The 19116-nt window shown below is 36.4% G+C and overlaps 4 protein-coding genes across 5 annotated transcripts; 3 read left to right on the top strand and 1 right to left on the bottom strand.

Annotated features, from left to right (window-relative positions):
• The first annotated feature begins 1292 nt into the window (after positions 1 to 1292).
• LOC113715675 (protein PTST homolog 2, chloroplastic) lies at positions 1293 to 5504 on the top strand. Its single transcript, XM_027239957.2, has 8 exons — positions 1293 to 2149; positions 2325 to 2479; positions 2991 to 3149; positions 3227 to 3444; positions 4182 to 4327; positions 4417 to 4564; positions 5002 to 5070; positions 5160 to 5504. The coding sequence occupies exons 1-8, from the start codon at positions 1533 to 1535 to the stop codon at positions 5253 to 5255; spliced, it is 1608 nt and encodes a 535-aa protein (XP_027095758.1). The 5' UTR covers positions 1293 to 1532; the 3' UTR covers positions 5256 to 5504.
• Positions 5505 to 5955: 451 nt separating this feature from the next.
• Positions 5956 to 9548, bottom strand: LOC113715707 (ultraviolet-B receptor UVR8). 2 transcript variants are annotated; one of them, XM_027239994.2, is made up of 8 exons: positions 9188 to 9548; positions 8958 to 9110; positions 8347 to 8505; positions 8023 to 8190; positions 7712 to 7843; positions 7523 to 7600; positions 6996 to 7091; positions 5956 to 6909 (listed from the first exon to the last, which is right to left on the bottom strand). In XM_027239994.2, exons 1-8 carry the CDS (start codon positions 9423 to 9425, stop codon positions 6716 to 6718), a joined length of 1218 nt encoding a protein of 405 aa, XP_027095795.1. In that variant the 5' UTR covers positions 9426 to 9548; the 3' UTR covers positions 5956 to 6715. The 2 variants fall into 2 exon arrangements, with proteins under 2 accessions (XP_027095795.1, XP_027095794.1); XM_027239993.2 differs by having other exon boundaries at positions 6996 to 7094; positions 9188 to 9547.
• Positions 9549 to 12635: 3087 nt separating this feature from the next.
• Positions 12636 to 14436, top strand: LOC113715602 (uncharacterized protein At1g27050). Its single transcript, XM_027239844.2, has 2 exons — positions 12636 to 13287; positions 13844 to 14436. The coding sequence occupies exons 1-2, from the start codon at positions 12934 to 12936 to the stop codon at positions 14150 to 14152; spliced, it is 663 nt and encodes a 220-aa protein (XP_027095645.1). The 5' UTR covers positions 12636 to 12933; the 3' UTR covers positions 14153 to 14436.
• Positions 14437 to 15705: 1269 nt separating this feature from the next.
• On the top strand, positions 15706 to 17903 carry LOC113715739 (uncharacterized). Its single transcript, XM_027240030.2, has 2 exons — positions 15706 to 16708; positions 17405 to 17903. The coding sequence occupies exons 1-2, from the start codon at positions 16164 to 16166 to the stop codon at positions 17817 to 17819; spliced, it is 960 nt and encodes a 319-aa protein (XP_027095831.1). The 5' UTR covers positions 15706 to 16163; the 3' UTR covers positions 17820 to 17903.
• Positions 17904 to 19116: the final 1213 nt, after the last annotated feature.

Below are 19116 nucleotides of genomic sequence, written 5' to 3'. Positions count from 1 at the left end.
AGTTCAAGTGTAGAATGAAGGCCTGTGAAGTGTGTGAAGTACTTAACACTATAGTTGAAAAAAAAAAAAGTAAATCGATAAGCCGACATGTCAAACCGCGAACCGGCTGCCTCTCTGATTCGCTGGCCGGTCCGAGTTTAAAAACATTGACTGAAACATGACTGTAGAATAGAAATATACACTTGCATTGATTTGGAGCATCATTAGTATTATTATTATTATTACCCTTTCATCCATAATTGCCAGGTGCAGAATTGATTCAAATCTTAAATTTGATAATCCTGAATCTGAACTCAGAAAAGATTTCAAAAGCTCTCTCTTCATACAAATTTTTTTTCATCGATCATATGAAAAAATTGCAGTTGTAATAACTGTACTTTACATTGCACATATATAAAAATACAAACTGCATCTAAATATCTCATTCCGTAACTCTCATTAGGTACTTTGTTCGATTTGAATTGTCAATTTACTGACCAAAATTTTCCCGCCATTCATAATATATCCGTCAAGCGGACCCTACACATATACTCATTACAAAGAACAAGACTGTTGAGCAAAGATCAAAGCAAAATGAAATACTACCAAAACACAGCCGTTTTGTCTCGTTGCCTGCTGCACCATTTTCCGAAATTGGAATTTGATAGTGAAACGGTCAGAAAACAAACCAAATACAGTACCATACGTTGTTTGTTTGGTTTCTGAAACAAATAATCGCAAATCTAAGAGGCGAGCCCTCCCTCCTCTGCAAGCCAAAAATAAAAAATGGAGTAGGAGTGGACCTCCATCGTCACAGAATTTTTTTTTTCTTTTCTCTTGTACGTAAAATTTCTTGATAAAGTTGTCACAACAAAATTTTAAAATAGGTGGTTCTACTTACAAGTACTTAGTGGTGTAAACTGCATTTCCACAAAGTATTGCCGATTGTAAAAAAGAAATCAAAGCTTAGCCATACTTGGATCCTCATTTTTGTTAGTTTTTACGATGATTTTTATGAAATCATACGGTAAGATTAGCATACACATAATATTTTTCTAAGAGTTTTTCTAACGGATGTCCTTAATGCACTCGTTAACACATTTAATATTCACCTAACATATCATATATATAAATATACTAATAATTATTATCATCCCTTACATATATATATATTTATTTTAATTAATTTTATATTTTACAAAATATAACGCATGAAATATATTTTAACGATACATCGGTTAAACTAACCGAAAAAGTAGCAAAAGAGAGAAAAAAAATATATTTGTGACGTGGCCTTGAACAAATAAGGCTACTAAACTATACGGATCAAGTAGTTTACTATAGTGAGGCGGTTTATACAGAAGACGCCACTGAATTAAATGCTTGCTCCGCTTTTCAGTACAACATTGTTCGTTGCTTCACTGCTATTCCTTCTCTCTCTCTCTCTCTCTCTCTCTCTCTCGCGCGCGCTCTACCCTAGTAACAAAGCATAGAAGCGGGCGTTTATTGTTCTTGAAAGCAAAGCTCAACCTGTTCGACGAAATGCCTGTGCGATGCTGTCCCTGACCACTCCAATCCATTTCCGTTTCCATTTTCCTCCAAAACCCGTTTCTCATTTTAACATCCCACCAATATGTCTTGTTTTAAACACCAGAAAGAGGGCTCAAGTTAGGAAAAAAAGCTTTACGGGGCAAAGTAGTGATTTTGTTGGGTTTCTTGAACTGGGAAGGGGAGGATTCTGGGAGAGTTCTTGGTGTTGTTGGTGTAAAGAAAGGTCGGCAAGAGAAGGAGATAGTGAATTGGAGGAGGAGATATTGGAGTTCATGGAGAAATCAGCTAAGCCTGGGTACTTTCCCACCAAGAAAGAGTTGGTGGAAGCAGGAAGACTGGATTTGGTCGAGGCTATAAAGAACAGGGCTGGATGGTTTACACTGGGTTGGGAGTCTGACGACGAGGGAAATGAAGAACAGAATGTTAAAGGAGATGAGGCGTTGAGGATGGATTTTGATATTAAGGAGTTTCAGAGGAGAGTTGAGACTTGTGAAGACGGTGGTTCCTTGAGAGAAAATGAAGCTGGTTCTAGGCCTTCTTCATCAGCTAGCAATAGTTCCCTATCTGAGGAATCCTCAGCTTCATCTAATCATTCTGCCTCCTCTTCTGGTAGACCATTGTGAGGTTCCTTTTTCAAAAATAATAGCTTCTTGAAAGTGTGTTTCTTTAATGTTTATCCTCTTATTTTTTTATCAGTGTAAAGTGTCCGTTTTCTTTGTTTTATTCGTGGGAATTACACACAATTCTGTGGGAATTTGTATTCACCAATTACTTGCCTTTGCCTGTCTGTTCAGAGAAATTGGGGTTGAGGAAGATAGTGGGATTGACGGCATATTGAGTCGTTTAGAGAAAGAAAGGAGTTCATCTTTTGGTATTAATTTGGGGATGCCTGAATACCTAACTCATGCTCCTGGGGATAACGGTTACTTTGGAACCTCTAGAGATGTAGGTAAGTCGTACTTGTTTTTGTCATTTTCTTTGCAAAACCTCAAGGATACGGTTAAGTTGTAGCTGTTCTTGTCGGTTTCTTCGTAGCTTATTTTTGATAAACCCCTGAGGAAATAATTCAGACCAGATCTATTTAATCCTTAATTCATTCTTTCATGATTGCATGACGTCAGAATCCATGTTGGTCTCATAAGCTATAAAGTTGATGGAGTGCACTTGTTCCTTTTAAAAAATTATTGGACAAAACTCGAAATCTGATCTTGTTATGCCTCAATAGACGTTCTATCACAGGGTGCATGACCTTCAGAAATCAATCACTCTATAATATGTAGTACATTTGGTAGAACAAGTTTAGTAATGTAAATTTTTGATAGACTAATACTAGAAAATCTTAACAACTTGTTTGGGTTAAGAATTGATAATATGATTATGTGGGCTTCTATTTTCATTTCAAAGTTACTTCCTTGTTTGAGTTCTAAAACATATATGTGGTTTTGGTTAAATTGTAAAAGACAGGATGGACCCTGGCGAAAACAGCAGATGTACATCACACGGTCCTAATGAAGGCAGAACTAGTAGTGCAGATGGCAATCACCAGCATTATACTAAGCCGGACACATGGAGAAGTTGGAGTCTAAACCGTGCTGGTTTCAACAACACAGAATTCGAAGGTACATTGTTTCCCATTTTGAACTTTATTTCAAGGTTTCGTCACATGGACTTTTGATGTCCCTCCTAAAAATTGCAGCTGCAGAAATTTCTTACAATAAAAACCAAATAGAAGATAGCAGAGAAGCTTCAAATTATGAGATCATCAAACCGGCAGCAGATGTTACTAAAGCTTTGGATAAATTGAAAGAGACAGACAATACTCTAATACAAACTCGTCTTCAGAACCTAGAACTGGAGCTTGCCTCTGCACTTAATTCTTTGAGGTTCAAGAGTGAGGAAATAAATTCAAAGGAGGTACATTATTCCACTACTCTGGATTTTTAGGGGCACCCTTGATTATGCTATACAGTTAGTGTAATTAAAGACTCTGGCTACTTTTTTCCAAACCATTTTGTCTGTTGCTATTTTTAATGTTATGATTGTGATAATGACTGATCTCTTGCTACTCAATTCCATCGTAGCAAGAATACTTTTTGCATGGGGAATTGGTATCAAACACTCTTAGTTATGATCTTTGCAAGGCCAGTTTTTTCTCTGAACAGGGAAATCCACATTCGTCGTTTTGTTTCATCAATCTAATTTTGTAGTTTTAGAAGTGCCATCTGCTATCTTCTATGATACTGGCCTATTTCATAAAGTTCAAGCTTACATAAGCTTGTTTTGATTTGTTATATGAATAGACAGGTGTAGTGCCATTGCTTTTACAGATTTTCATATAGTTTGCTTATGTGTGAACCAATGTAGCTTTTGCTGATAAATTACATTACATTAACTCCTGCCTCCCACTATCCTCCCAAACAAAACAGAGGAAAAAGTTTTAGAGCAGCTTTAAGGAAGGATGAAAAGTAAGAATGCTGAATACAACTTGCTAATCAATTATTTACCATGTTCAACCACAAAAAGGATGAAGTTACACAACCCTAGAAGCATGCCCAACTCAACAATAGATCTAAATCAGCTATCTATTTTTCAAGGTTGAAGAGGATCTCTCCCCCGTGCTTGTCTTTGACTGCTAGCTACCGCTTTTTTAGGTTCTTGCAAACTCTTCCAGGGACTTGCAGACACTATCTGATGCAGTGGAGTTCCAGGAAAATGAGTTAATGAGTTCTCAGGAGAGATTACGGTCAGTACGTGCAAAATTGGCTGTTGTAGAAGGGAAAATGGCATTAGCAATAAGGTGAGCATGTCTTAATTTGTTTGATGATTTACAAATCTGATTTTTTTTTTTAGTAAAGTGTGTGACATTTCCATTTCATACTGTTGCAGGGATGCAGAAAAGATATTGGAAGAGAAACAGAGGAGAATTGATAGTGCTTGTAAAACTTTGGCACTTCTTCGCACTGCCTACATTGTTTGGCCTAGTTCAGCCTCAGAGGTTCTCTTAGCAGGATCATTTGATGGTTGGACAACTCAGGTTTGCTTGTCTTTAAATACAATTTTAGTGATTGTTATTATTGCTATTAATATTATTGTTGGTGCTTTTGTTATTATTACCTATTGTGATTGCTAAGACGTGAGGTTCAGAATTTTTTCTTCAAATGATTGATTTGGTATGCTTATACCCTGAAACTTTTACTCACCAAACTGGATAGATCCCCTTTGCTATCCTATCTACATCCTTCTCCTCAACTTAGCAGACAGACTAGCCCTCCCTGGCGCCTCTTCAGAAGGAAATGAAAAACTTAAAATCTGTTGACAAAAGATGTGACGTCATAAGAATTAATGACAGCTTAAAATAATTGTATTGAGGTTCGCCTGCTTGGCTAGCGTGCACAGTTTGACATTGAATTGTTTTTTTTTTTGTACGAGTGATTGAGTTGCATATATTGATTGCTCACTATGCATTTGCAGAGAAAGATGGAAAAATCGCAAACAGGTGTTTTTTCAGTCTGCCTGAGGCTGTATCCCGGCAGATATGAGGTATGTTTTAAACATTTTGTTGGTCATGATTTGGAAAAAAAAAAAAATTTTTGTTAGAAATGGACAATTTACCCTCCGTTATTTTGCAGATCAAATTCATTGTTGATGGTAAATGGAGAATAGATCCGCTGCGTCCCATTGTAAATAACAACGGATATGAGAATAATCTACTTATAATAACTTAGAAGAAAGCTCAAACTTGGGCAACCCTTGGTCTTGGTGCGTGAGTCAGAGATGATACTGGGCTGGTTGATTGTTGGATGCACAGACGACTAGTTTTTCGACACCCTTTGGTCTTACACAAATTTGTAATACCACAATTTTAGCTTTTACTTTGTAACGAGTTTTCTCCCTATTTCAAGTTTCATTCAGTTCTGTACATAATTCGACTTCCAAGTTGGAATCTTTCATACATATTTTGATCTTTTTGCACAGTTTCTCATTCAGTTCTATGTATTTGGTCTGGTAGGAATTATTTACAGATTATTTATCATAAACTTGAGCTGAATTAAATTATTAAAAGGATTATATGTAGACAAATGGCCACAACTTACTGCTCAGTACGTACAGGTTTTGGCAAGTTTTCAGGCAAAAGAGTGTCTCGGTGATCTTTGATTGACTAATTTTGTAAGACAACATTACAAGAATAGCTACGGTAAGAAAGCAAAAGGGCCGTCTTTTCTCTTTTTTTGGGTTCTTTGGGCCAAATTGTCTAACTTCACACTAATCTTGGGATAGCCTAATTGAGCCAAGGGACTAGAGGGAACAGCACCAACCTCTTTAAGTGTTTAGATTGAAGGGGTGCAGTGCTACACGCCCTTCGTAACGTAGAGATTTGAACTCTTAACCTGCATCTTATGATTCACCGTGGCCAACCCACCAAAGTAGTTGGTTAACAGGACCATCTATTTAGGAAATGAAATGCTGCCAAATATCCCTTTTAATGTTGAGAGCCAAAATCCCCAAAAGACCAAGAAAATACTCTCAGATTGTTACAACTGCTTTAAAGAATACTAAACCTCCTTCTACATTTAGTGCTATTAAATAAAGGAAAGCTGGTTACAATAACTTAGCGCTTGATCTGATTAAGCATATATGAAAGCAGCCATAAGCTTATAACCAAGAAGAGAACACGAAATTGGCCAGTGGCCTTCCCCATGACTGCCTACCTTGGACAAATTTCAGAACAAATACGCCAAATAGAAATGGTCTTGACCACCCAGCATCCAGAATTACAAAACGATTGCTTGAATCAAATGATTGAAGCTTCCACTTGCAAGACCGATTGTTTTAAATCCCTCTTTATTCATATTTACTCTGAATTTATCAAGAATACATCCAATTCACAGTTCTTTCAATACTGTCACCTGCATAACTTGGTTTCTTGCTACCAGTACCCATGTTTCCATTTGGAAGCCGCACTTGCCCTTGCCTCATATCAGGAAGCTGTTTATGGGCAGCGCAGTTAATGATATCTAAGCGACATAGAACTGAGTGAGTAGCTGTAGTTGCTGTTGGCATAGTACTGAGTGATTAAAAACCAATTTTTTCACAAACTTGAAAGGATCATCATCTCTTACGTGAGCTAGCGTCTTGTTCTAGCAATCTAGGTCAAAAACATCTCCAGATCCCAAATGCAGCCAGGTCAAACATTAGAATTCGTACCAGGAGTTCTTATGGCATAAGTGAACCCACTTCCGCAATATACTTGACCAACAAGATGCTGAGGAGCAATTAATTTGTCAAAACTTACAACGTGAGGGCCAGTTTGATCTGCTGTATCTCCCAATCCCAACTGGCCATGTTCACCCCAACCCCATGTCAAAACTGATCCATCATCTGCAACACATTATAAAATATAGGAGATATATAAGCTAGCTAAGGATGGATGGTACTTTCAAACAAAATTCTTGATGATGACTTGCCAGTTACTACAGCAGAGTGCTCAGCTCCAGCAGCAATTTGCCGAACCTTCAATCCATTAAGCCCTGGAATTCTCCATACAGCATCTTTATCCGATTCTTCTGTCATAACCATAAATTTTAAATTAAAAAAAAAATTAAAACCCTTGCATTCAAGAAGGCAGCTACAGATATAATCCTAGCCATGATAGAACTTGTTAGAGATAAATGTTTCATTGGTGACTGGTCAGATTTATTCTGTCATATTTACAACCTTTGATAAGTTCAGGATGAGGACAAAGACAATTAGTCTATCCTATGGTGGAAAGTTACTTAATTAGCTGTTAAAATATAATGTCTAAGTACATTATATTCAAATAGATAATAATCTCATTCAACATTTTCACACATATTGATTCCAACCCCCCCAAAAAAAAATAATAACGAACTCCAGTCACGGATTAAGCATTCTGTCAATTACACATTAAGCTTATAACTGCTTTATGACTCTAAAGCCACTATATATTATCAATCTGCATTCTCAAACATACTTTTTCTGCTTCTTGTCATCTGAGGGTCGCTAAGAACTCCATGGCCATAGTCACCAAGCATGAAGGCTTCCCCATCACCTGAAACAACAACATTGTTCACAAGTAGTTTGGAAGACTTTCAGCAGATACATAGAGTGATATCAACTTGGAGGTGGATATGAAAAAGAAAACTAGACAAGAAGCAGGTACCTGTTAAAAGTAAAGCATGATTCCACCCTAGAGCAGCAGTGCTGAATGACAAACATGTGGTAACACACTGCGGAATATGCACATCTGAGGCACCACCGAATCCCCTTCCCCATGTGTATAGTTGTCCTTCGGCTGATAGAACATGCCACATTTAACAAAAGAAAGCAAGAAAAATGCAAAGAATAAAAAGAATAAAGAAAGGAAAAAAAATAGTTTTGTACAGCTAAATATTTGAGGAACAGATGGCGCAATCCAAGCCACAAGAAATTACTGAATTATCAAGTGCCATGAAAGAAATTTTTGAAACTCACCACATAAAGCTGCACTATGATCTCCATTTGCATAAACACTCACGATTTTGACATCATTCAATCCCAGGGAGGTCTGAGGTAGACTTACTGATTGAAGTCTTTCATTAGATATACCTAGTTGACCACGCTTTCCAAAACCGAATCCATGTACTTGCTGTCCTAAATGATCTGCATAACAAAATTTCAGATTTCAAAACTTGGCATAGTGTGAAAAAATTGGACTGCTCTCTAATACATCACACGTACATTTCTCTAATAGCATATATATTAACTCGTAACAGACAGAAGACTGGCAATGACTAGTGCAATGGTGATTATATTTACCTTTAACCAGCACTACTGAATGGCGCATACCACATGCAATTTGCGTAACATGCCTCAGCTCGAAGTATGACACCTTTTGTGGTGAAAACCGTGATGTACAGTCACCATGTCCAAGCTGACCAAATGAGCCATCTCCACAAGTGAAAAGGTAACCCTTGTCTGAAATTTATTACGGAATTTCACCAAAAGCAAGACAATGGAAGGCAACTATACAAATGACCACACCAAATGAATTTGCAAATTTTCAGGGACCTTTCATGAACGTCAGCTAATAAAGTTAAATACATAGAATTGCTATAGCTGATGATGGAATCACGATTGAAAATAGTTCCGGATTAGCGGGAAAAAAAAAAGGTTTTTAGGTGACATAATCAGGCATGAAACACATGCTAGAGAATCTGAAAGCTCAACATTCAGCTGAAAGGTAATTTTGACAAGTTTGGAGAAAAGCAAGCCAAAACCAAGAGATTATAGTCCATTCCATAAAGGCACTTGAGCTTTTGACATGAAATCCAGCATTTTGATTTAACTATATAAGTCCAAAATTCGAACTTTAAGATTATACTAATTCAATTGAATTGAAGGCATGAATGAGAAAAGAGTCTAAAAACCTGAAACAAATCCCGAGTGATTCCAACCAGCCGAAACGTGAGTGATGACAAAGCCTTCCAAAGACTCTACAGGCTTGGGCTGTAAAACATTAACCATCTCCCCATGACCCAATTGCCCCGAAGTACCCCTCCCCCATGTCAACACTCTTCCACCTATAAATTCCATATAAAAGATTTAATTTTTGTTGAACCCAAAAAAGAGAAAAAGTTAAAATGTTATGTATACAAACCAGGGGTGAGAGCAATGACATGGGCGCCGCCACAGGAGAGAAAAGAGATGGGCCCCGCAAAAGAAGAGAGGGAATTGAGTAACTGAGGATTATGTTCATCTTGGAGTTTTCCAGTTCCCAGTTGTCCTTCTGTACCTGCGCCCCAACTCCACACTTCTTGTTGTTGTTGTACTAATACTTCTTCTTCTTCTTCTTCTTCTTTTTCGTTTTGTTCTATGATTCTTTCGTTTTCTTCCATCAACTTGGCGAGTTCGATCAGGGCCCGACAGACAAACGTAGTGCTATTCCACACGAGAGGACTTGTTCACTTCTGGACTCGGTTATTTTTAATTATGTCGTGGCAGTCAATTGATTTTGCCGGGCGCTCAGATACTTGACGTTCATGCTTTCAAGTCGAGATTTAGTCCATTTCCAATGAATTTTAAATTTCTCATTCTTTTTTCTAGATTTTTATATTTATTTTAATACATAAAAAATAATGGATTATAACTAACCCTATTACCAATCAAATTTAAAATTTAAAACATTCTCATTATCTACTTCATAAACCGATTATAGTTTGTTATTTATACTTTAAATCCTTTTTAATTTTTAATTAAAGACAAATGCTTATTTGTATGCTATTTTAATACAATGTTACATTTTTATAATTAATAAATATTTGTCACCACACTAACCCTATAACCACCTCTACAAATGAATTTTGCAAATTACAATTACGTTTCAAAAAAATCATAAATGTGCAACTAAATGTAAAATTGAGGGAGTAAAGTGCAGTTAAATGTAAAATTAAGGGACTTATTATATTTAATTCTAAAAAAATCCCAAGAACGTAACAAGTAGTGGGTTATAGATTTTTGTATTTATTTTAATACATAAAAAGTAGTGGGTTATAACCAACCCTATCACCAGTCAAATTTAAAATTTAAAACATTCTCATAATCTACTTCATAAACCGTTTATAGTTTGTTATTTATACTTTAAATTCTTTTTACTCCTTAATTAAAAACAAATACTAATTCACATGCTATTTTAATACAATTTTAATTCTCAAGCATACAACATGATTAAGAAACAACAGAACCCATTAGAACTAGATTTAACTCCAAAAAAATTAGGCCTAGATGGCATTGGCCCTTTGCCGTAACTTGCGATGCCAATTAGGACTATTTAGTTTTTTTTTTTTTTTTGCAAGGGGTTAGGATACTGTAAATCTTATTTAGACAAACTTTATCTCATCGGTGATTTGAGTATCAAGTTATTGAGTTATTGAATATACTACAAATCCTATAATATCAGTCTGCTACAAAAAAATAATATTTTACTAGTATGTGGTATCTGCGTATGAAATTTCAGAGGTAAATTAAATGCTTTTACTTATACTCTATATAATTTGAATAGTTTTTTTAACGAATATAACCATACTATGCAGGACCATCACTTTGTACAATTTGAGCTAGCAAATTATATATCAATTACAATTTAGATTTTGCTCGACACCTGCGCAGTTGGTGAGTTCCATCAGTAACACTACATCAAACTTTTAATGTTGCTTCATACTCTTATCAACATAGATTTCAAAAAATTGTAGGTTTGAAAATGATACATGTGCTCGAAAGTTAGTTACGTGGTTGAAGTTAAGCAATTTTACAACATCACAAGCATTGTTGATAGCAAATTCAAAGAAAATATGGATATCCGAATATACAATCATGTGTACGGTAAACTTACTCTATTTAATTTAATTACTGCACAAAATTTTTAAATTTATATTCATAACATATACCTTCTTTCATTCTTATTAGATTAAATATTTTCGAATACTTGCTTATGCAGAGCATTAACATAGAAAACATGTTCTATGAGCTATGCAAAAATTGTGGATAACTATGCAAAAGTCGTTTTTCAAAACAGTGTGTATGCATTGTAATGATATAGTCGACACTGTTGTTAGGTAATTAATTTCACGTAGCTTTAATTTCAACAATTTTTTTTTGTATTGTATATAACATTTGATTTGTCAAACAGGTACAATGTTAACATACAAATCAAAGATTCCAGTGGTAGCATGCATCTTAATCTACAGGATAGACATGCACAATTCATATTTGATTGTAATGCTTTTTATCTCAGAAAATTACAAAGGAAGGTAGAATTCTTGATATATGTTTATTTTCTATAATGCTATTTATAAACTATGTAAAAAATACACTAATTTTGAATTTTGCATGTACTTAATTCTCAGGATAATGGTGATAGGTTGTCCAACCAACGAATCAATTCATGCAAAGATAATGCATTTTCATTTGTAGTATGCATTCCACAAAATTCAATAGAATTAATTAAATCACCAACCTAGGCTTTTGTACTAAAAGTTGATTGGTGTGAAAAGTGTTCGCACCTTTATTCAAGATTATCAAATCAAATGCATAATATTTACAAGTATTTTATTTTAACAACATTTAATTACATTCATTTTTATTCATATATCATTCATTTTTAATATAAATTTCTATTATTTTTTTAGGATCTATCTTCCGAAAAAAAGATAAGTTTTGAATAATATACACATTCTATCGTATTTCAAACTATTGTTAAACAGATATTATATTTTAATTGTGCTGGTACAATTTTTTAACCTTTTTTAATTCATCATTTTATTTTTATTTTTTTAATAATGTCAGTACCGTGCGTAGCACGGATATTCATACTAGTACTATTGTATGGAAGAAAACCTTTTGCATTTCTTGGAAAAATTTTTGTTTTTGGGTTTTGGATTGTATTCTGTCAGCACTTTATTGGATTGTACATTTTGGGGAAAAAAAATTTTAGAATCATTATTAATGTAGCACGTTATTTGAAAGTGTGTATGTGAAACAAAATATTAACTACAAAAAAATGTTAAATTGATCTTTTGAATTTCTTTTCGACAAAAGTTCAAATCAAACATATCTGGACCAAACAATGGAAGAGTATTCTTTTTTCTCTTTCTAGTGTTAAAGTTCATTTTTGGTAAAAGTTATACTGCAATTTTTAAATTGGTCCATAAACTCCTTTATTCTTTCTCCCTTTTTTTATTACAACAGGGGGGGGGGGGATGAGCTTAAAAAAGGGGAAGGACAAAGAGAATTTGAATCAAAATATGTAATTCTTGATGTCTAAACCTTGGTCCTAGTTTTTTTTTCTTTTCTTTAATTTTGGATTTTTTTGGGTTATTACTTAATCTTTTTTGCTGTTCACTTGACTGGTGTTGTATTAATTTTAGAAATTCCATTAACAATTGTCTTCAAGTAGGAAATTTTTTACAGTTGAATAATTAAAGTGTCCTAATTTATAATTTAGCGACTAAAGTAAAAATTGATGTATAGTGGAGGAATGTTAAAAAAAAAAAAAAAAATTAAACCTTGACAAAGTAAGAAAGAGGTGGAATTAGGCAAAAGGCTCCTTTTGGTACATTGGTACCCTGCGCCTCCTTCCCCTGGTCGTCTCTTCCCAGCAACTCAGATCCAAACTACCAAATCCAATGTCCAAAGACAGAAAGACTCCAACGTCCAAACCCCTCCTCCTCTAGGTCTAGGCTCTATCTCCTCCTGTTCATGAGTTCCAATCGTCAGAAATAAATCTCCATTTTTTATTCTCCAATCTCTAATAGGAGTAGTACTGACTGCTAAGTAGTAGCAGCAAGAGAAAAAAGGAAGGAGAAAAGATAAAAGAAAAACCAAGACGCCGCGCACACCACACACACAATGAGCCGTAAGCGAGACAGGCCATCTTACTCCTCCCGCCATATTCCTTACTCTTTCCCGAAACGACGCCGTCCTCTTCCATTCCAACAAGACTCCATAGCCAGCGACTTGGACGACTCCGCCCCCTCCCCCGCCCCCGCGAAGCAGCCCACTACAGTGGTGGTAATTGGGCTCCCCACCGATTGCTCAGTTCTGGACCTCAAGTCCCGCTTCGAGATCTATGGCTCCATCTCCCGCACCCGCATGGACCCCAATGGTCTCGCTCACATCACTTTCCGCTCCCATGACTCAGCTCGGTCCGCCGTCTCCGCCGCTCTCGACCCTTCCTTCGCCATTACCCTCCTCTCTAAGCCAGTAAGCCCTCTAAAACCCCACCCCATCTTTCTCTTTTCCATAATGAATGCCAACACTTGTTTCGGGCTTCATATCCAGCCCAGTTTATTTTGTTCCCAAGACCGGCCCGGGCCATGTTTGATGACCGATCGAACCCAACCCCTTATTCCTTTCTGTTTAATATACATTAACATTCGAGGAATATATTATTATTTTTTGTCGTAGCTATGCTTGAAAGTTTGGATTTTTACCTCACCAAGAAAGGAAGAAAGTAAGAAACAGCAATGCTTTCCTGTTCCTTTAGACATCTGAATTAGTCGATTGTTGGCCACGCTATGAAAAAATCATTAAATTTTTCAGTAAATTGCTGAAATGAGAACTAACCTTCTTTTTTTTTTTTTTTCGGTGCGGGGGGTTTAAAGGAAGGAGCCCTTTTTTATTCTGGTTCCCATTGTTACCATTGTTCTGGAGTTTTGATTTTGCCCATAAGGGGGCCAGGCATTGAATTTTATTCAGTTCATGTAAATTGGTATAATGGGGAATTGAAAATTTGGATATTTGAATTTTGTTAATGAAGGTGCAAGTAATGTGGGCTAGTGATCCAGTGCCACAATGGAAGGAAGGACTTGCAAAGAATGAAGGAACGCCACCAACAACATTGCCGTTGGCATCGAAGCTATTGAGGCCTGAGGTGCCTCTTAGTAGGCGTGGGAGAGGTAATAAGCTGGGCTCTGCTATTGTGAATCCGAGTGCTGAGAATAATGCCAATGGTGATACAAATGATATCGATAACAGTAAGAAAGTTGGAATTGGAGATGAAGGTGGTTCTGGGCTTTTGAAACCTTTCATGGGCAGAGAAATTGTTGCCTATGATGATATTCTGTAAATTAGTTAGCTAGGTCTTCTTGGGGTGTCTCCTGATTGTAACAGTAGCAGCATAGTTTTCGATTAAAGAATGGGTTATCTTTACCAGCAGAGATTTTGAATTAGGCTTTGATGTTGTTGGTGATTATGGTTTTCTTCTAGTTGAGTTCCCTTTGCTTCTGCCTTTGTAACTGTATGATTTAAAGATTTATGAGGAGACCCCATTTGTAATGTATTCTCTCGTCTAAATAAGTTGTTCTGTGGATCTGAAACATATTCAAACGCTGTTGATTTGGTGTTTTTGAAGTGCTCATGTTTTCTGGTTGGTGAACAGCTGATATGTTCAAGGATTACAAGTGTGCGTTTCCCAAGGATTGTGGCTTATAATTTGATTCCTCTTGAATATACTGAGCAAGGCTACTTTGACTCAGCTGGTCCCTCTTTGCAAGGATTTACGTAGAATGATAGTGCATGACACAGCCTCTTGGTCGTTTTCGTTATAGGCTTTGCCTTGGATTGTCAACTTTCCTCTTGATTTTTATTGTACTGTTCACGTATTTTTATTGTACTGTTCACGTAATAGGAGTTGGAGCATATTACTTCCAGATAGCATTTAGTTTCATCTGTGAAACAATTTTTATAGTAGCCCAATGTAAATTCTTTCTAGGTTTTCTGCATTTTTATATCATGATCCTAAAGTTTTCAAGACTTTTTCATCTCATATGTCTGCAATTTTCCAAGCAACATCGTACTGTATATAACAAGCAATTTGTTTCAGTTGGTACAAGTTTGGCAAGAAGGGAATATGTGTGCAGACTATCTAGCTAAAATGGTAAGGAGTTTGGCTCCAGGGATGACTAATCTCAGGAACCTCCCGCAACATCTCAAACAGCTTTTTGGGCAGGATGTTTGTGGCATTTCTTTACCTGGATTAGTTCCTGCGTAATGGGCGTTGACCCTCCATTGCAGAGAAAAAAAAAATTTTTTTGGATTTGTTCGATTTTGGTCAACCAAGTATGCAGCTTTGTGCTTCTTGTTCTTGCTATTGTAGCAGTAATGTCAGTTCTTTCTCTGTGTCTGGCAGCTGTAGCTCTGGATCTTTCTTGTTCTTAGGCTGCCATGAAGCGTTGTTCCATCACTGTGTTACATAAAGATAATAACTTGATGGACCGCAGTAGATCACTGGTGCCCTTTGTCTTCATAAAGTTCAATATATATGATCAACTATGATTACGGGATTTAGTAGGCAAGATCATTTTGGATCGGGATTATTTGTGATGGCAGGTGCAATTGCAAAGTATAGTTAACAGTCGAGATCGGTTGAGGAGAGTTCGGCCAGATCTTGGTTCTCCAAATGAACAGCTGAGATTAGTGCAAGTTCTCCTCAACAAATCTTGCAAATGAACTCCTCTAGTCCCCCTGTCTGCTTTGTTATTTTTGTATCCCACAAGTCTTTACAAATGCTAAAACTAAACAGAGCAAAATCTAACTGGAAATGGTGTTGAATTTTACGAGATTTAGATGCGCCTCCAAATACATTCTTATCCTCTGCTTAATTCGTGCTCCCTTGCTTTAACCTCATCCCAAACCAACAAACTGCTCTGAACTGCATCAAAAACTCCTATAACAAAATTCCACATCACAGTATTGGCTGACCTCGGTCAGTCCGCCCCAATTTTTGTTGGCTTATTCTCAATGCTTCCGTTTGGCCATGCCCTGAGTGTCATTATAAGAGACCAGAAAATTAACCAATTTTCTCTTTTTCCTTTATTTAATTGTTCTGTAAGCCGCTTGGCAATTGGCAATATATCATTTTTTTAATCCCAATTCCGCCCCCACGCCCGGAAAAGTCCAAGTACTGAAGCAGACCTTCAGTCAAGGATCTCGTAAAACCCTCTTTCCTATAGACTCTTTCCCTTCAGTTCTCTGTTGTTGTGGCAAAATTGGACATACGCAGCTGTATAGTATATAGCTGAAAGTATAGAGATTGAGCCTTTTCTCCATTTTTGCTCCTCAACACTCTTCCCTCAGCAATGGCTGCTTCTTTATCTTACCCGCCAATGCTTCTGACCCTCAATCATGGAAAGTCCCATTTCAAAGTGTCTTTTTCGACATCATATTTCCACCTACTTTCCAACAAACAAATTCCCATCAAGTTCAAACCTTTTTCAACATTTCATGCCCCTAATTATCTGGGGCAGTTCCAGACCTCTTCTTTTCCCATTCTAACAGCTACAAGAGCTTCCTCAAATGATTTTCTTAAAACAATTGAAGAAAAAGATAGAAATTTGGCGAATGAGGAAAGGCCAGTGAAATTCCTCTTCTGGGTACTTTTCTGGGCATCTGTATCTATTGGTATATTTGCTGTCTCTGGCGATGCTAGAGCTGCTGTTGATTCCATTAGAGCTTCCAGCTTTGGTTTAAAGGTTGCCACTGCTTTGAGGGGTTTTGGTTGGCCTGACGAAGCTGTTGTGTTTGCTTTGGCTACACTGCCTGTGATTGAGCTTCGTGGGGCTATTCCTGTGGGTTATTGGTTGCAGCTCAAACCTGTTTTGCTCACTGTCTTGTCTATTCTTGGGTTAGTGCCTCACATTTTTCTGCTCAATGTTAATTTTCTGAGACGATTACGTACCAGATCGTTATGTTTAGAAGTTTTGGAATTTAATTATGGAATGTTGATAAACTACCATAAGATGCTTATTTTTCCTAATCTCCAGTGGCACTTTTTAGTTTAACCATGTCATTGAACTACTGTGATCAATAGGAATTAAATAAATTTTATATGGGAGCAAGCGCTAGTCCAAGTGATAAAAACCACCCTTTTCCCTTCGGCTTAGATAGTGATGTACTTCAACAAAAATTTAGAATAATTAGAAATTTCTCGATTATAGTCTTCCAGATTGTTTGTGCATACGGGCAATGCACTCAAGCTTAATGCAAAAGCTCTCGGGTAGAACTCTAGATGACTGTGACACCCCCAATTAATGTATAAGCTCAAGATCAATGTATAATTAGAAATTTTAAAACTAATGATCCCGGATGAATGTAATTTTCCAACTCTTTGAGATGGCCTGTTTATTGAGGATAGCCAATTTTATGCATTTTCATGTTCATTTATTTTTTATTGCTGTTTTCAAATGCATGAAACGGAATGTAAAGAGACTTGTTGAGGTTTCTGGATTCTCGTATCATCTTGTTATGCAGGAAACTGAAATAAGAAGTTGTACATGATTTTGTGAGTTGTCAGTTACTCAATTCAGTTGCATAATTGTAGGAATATGGTTCCTGTTCCTTTCATCATTCTATACTTGAAGAAGTTTGCAACATTTCTTGCTGGGAAAAATCAGTCTGCTTCTCAGTTTCTTGAGATGTTATTCGAGAGGGCCAAGAAGAAAGCTGGTCCTGTGGAAGAATTTCAATGGCTTGGTCTAATGCTTTTTGTGGCTGTGCCATTCCCTGGAACAGGTGCTTGGACAGGAGCTATTATAGCTTCTGTACTTGATATGCCTTTCTGGTCTGGTTTCTTGGCCAATTTTGTTGGTGTTGTTTTAGCTGGTCTTCTAGTGAATTTATTGGTGAACCTTGGACTCAAGTATGCTGTTATAACTGGTGTTATACTGTTCTTTATCTCCACCTTCATGTGGAGTATCCTTCGAGGTCTCAAAAAATCTCTAAGCTCAACAAAGTGATCCGCATTATGTGGAGAATGACTGAACAAAGTTACTTGACATGAATCTGTCAGTTTATTGATAAACATATTTCTTTTCTGTTGAGTAAGTTGGTATCACTTCCACTTAGTGCCCTTCTACTTTGGTACTACTTTTGTACATTAAAATTACTGCCGAAAAGGATGCACTCGCTTAAATGATCCAAAGGGGAAGAATAGATCATAGAATTCATTGCTAATGTGATTTAGTACTTGAAGACTACGTCAGATATGTTTGGTTAAGAAGAGTCTTTTAAGAGAAATGATATAATAGCTCCAGATTTATCACCTTAAACTCTGCTGAATGCTTTAGCTTTTGCCCATCAAAGAAGAGTCCATCCTCACTTGCATTTGATTTTTCGAGTACCCTCATTCATTTTCTTTACGGTCTTTCTCCTTACCTGTCAATGTTTTGGCTGCTTGTTTGTACTTGTGGAACTAATCAATGGTTCCTAAGTTTGTTATTTCTCATTACTACTTTCCAGAAAACCTTGCAGCTTTATTTTAGTTGCCATTGATGGGAGGCTCCGAAGTTCAAACTACTGCATGAAAATTGAAGTGATTAAGGCTTGAACTTGTACACTCACAGATCCCTAAGACCTAGCATGTTTAACCAAATAGTCGAAGTGTTATTTACAGTCCCTTTGCAGTAGGACATTATCATTATGAACCACATGAGTAATAAAACCACTATGGATTGCAATACTTTGAATACATTTCTCATAAATTGGCTTTGTCGAAAATATGTAATATATCTTTATGGCGAGAAATGCAAAGATAGCTATTGATGTTGTATTTGGTTTCAGATGATATGACTCAAGAAACTATTTTTCCACACAGCTTAGAATGATTAGGTTACTAAGATTGCAATTTTGGTCTTTCACTCCTTTCTGCAGATGATATCTCTGATTCTTAGTTGTTCATACTCATTGAATCGATCTCGTCAATTTTTCCTTGACGTTGTCTCCTGTACAAGAAATGTCAAGCAAGACTTGGATTTTATAAAAGTTTTATTTCAGCATGTTTCTGAATAAGTTTGGCATTTTTATTGGACTGAATTGAGCTCCTTTTGTCATTCTCTACCTCAAGAAGTTTGCAACTTTCTTTCTGGGATAAACCAGATTCACAAAGTAATTGAACATGTAGCTGGACGTGTCATTTATGAGATCTGTAAAGTCTGCTAAATTCCTGTGAAAAAACAGTCTTTATCCCATGCAACAAAATTAATGAAGTATCGAAAATGTTTGTGATTGAATGCACCTTGTTTTGTTCTTGAATTT

This window comes from Coffea arabica, chromosome 11c (assembly GCF_036785885.1).
Source record: "Coffea arabica cultivar ET-39 chromosome 11c, Coffea Arabica ET-39 HiFi, whole genome shotgun sequence".
Taxonomy (NCBI): Eukaryota; Viridiplantae; Streptophyta; class Magnoliopsida; order Gentianales; family Rubiaceae; genus Coffea; species Coffea arabica.
This window is presented reverse-complemented; position numbering and strand designations above follow the sequence as displayed.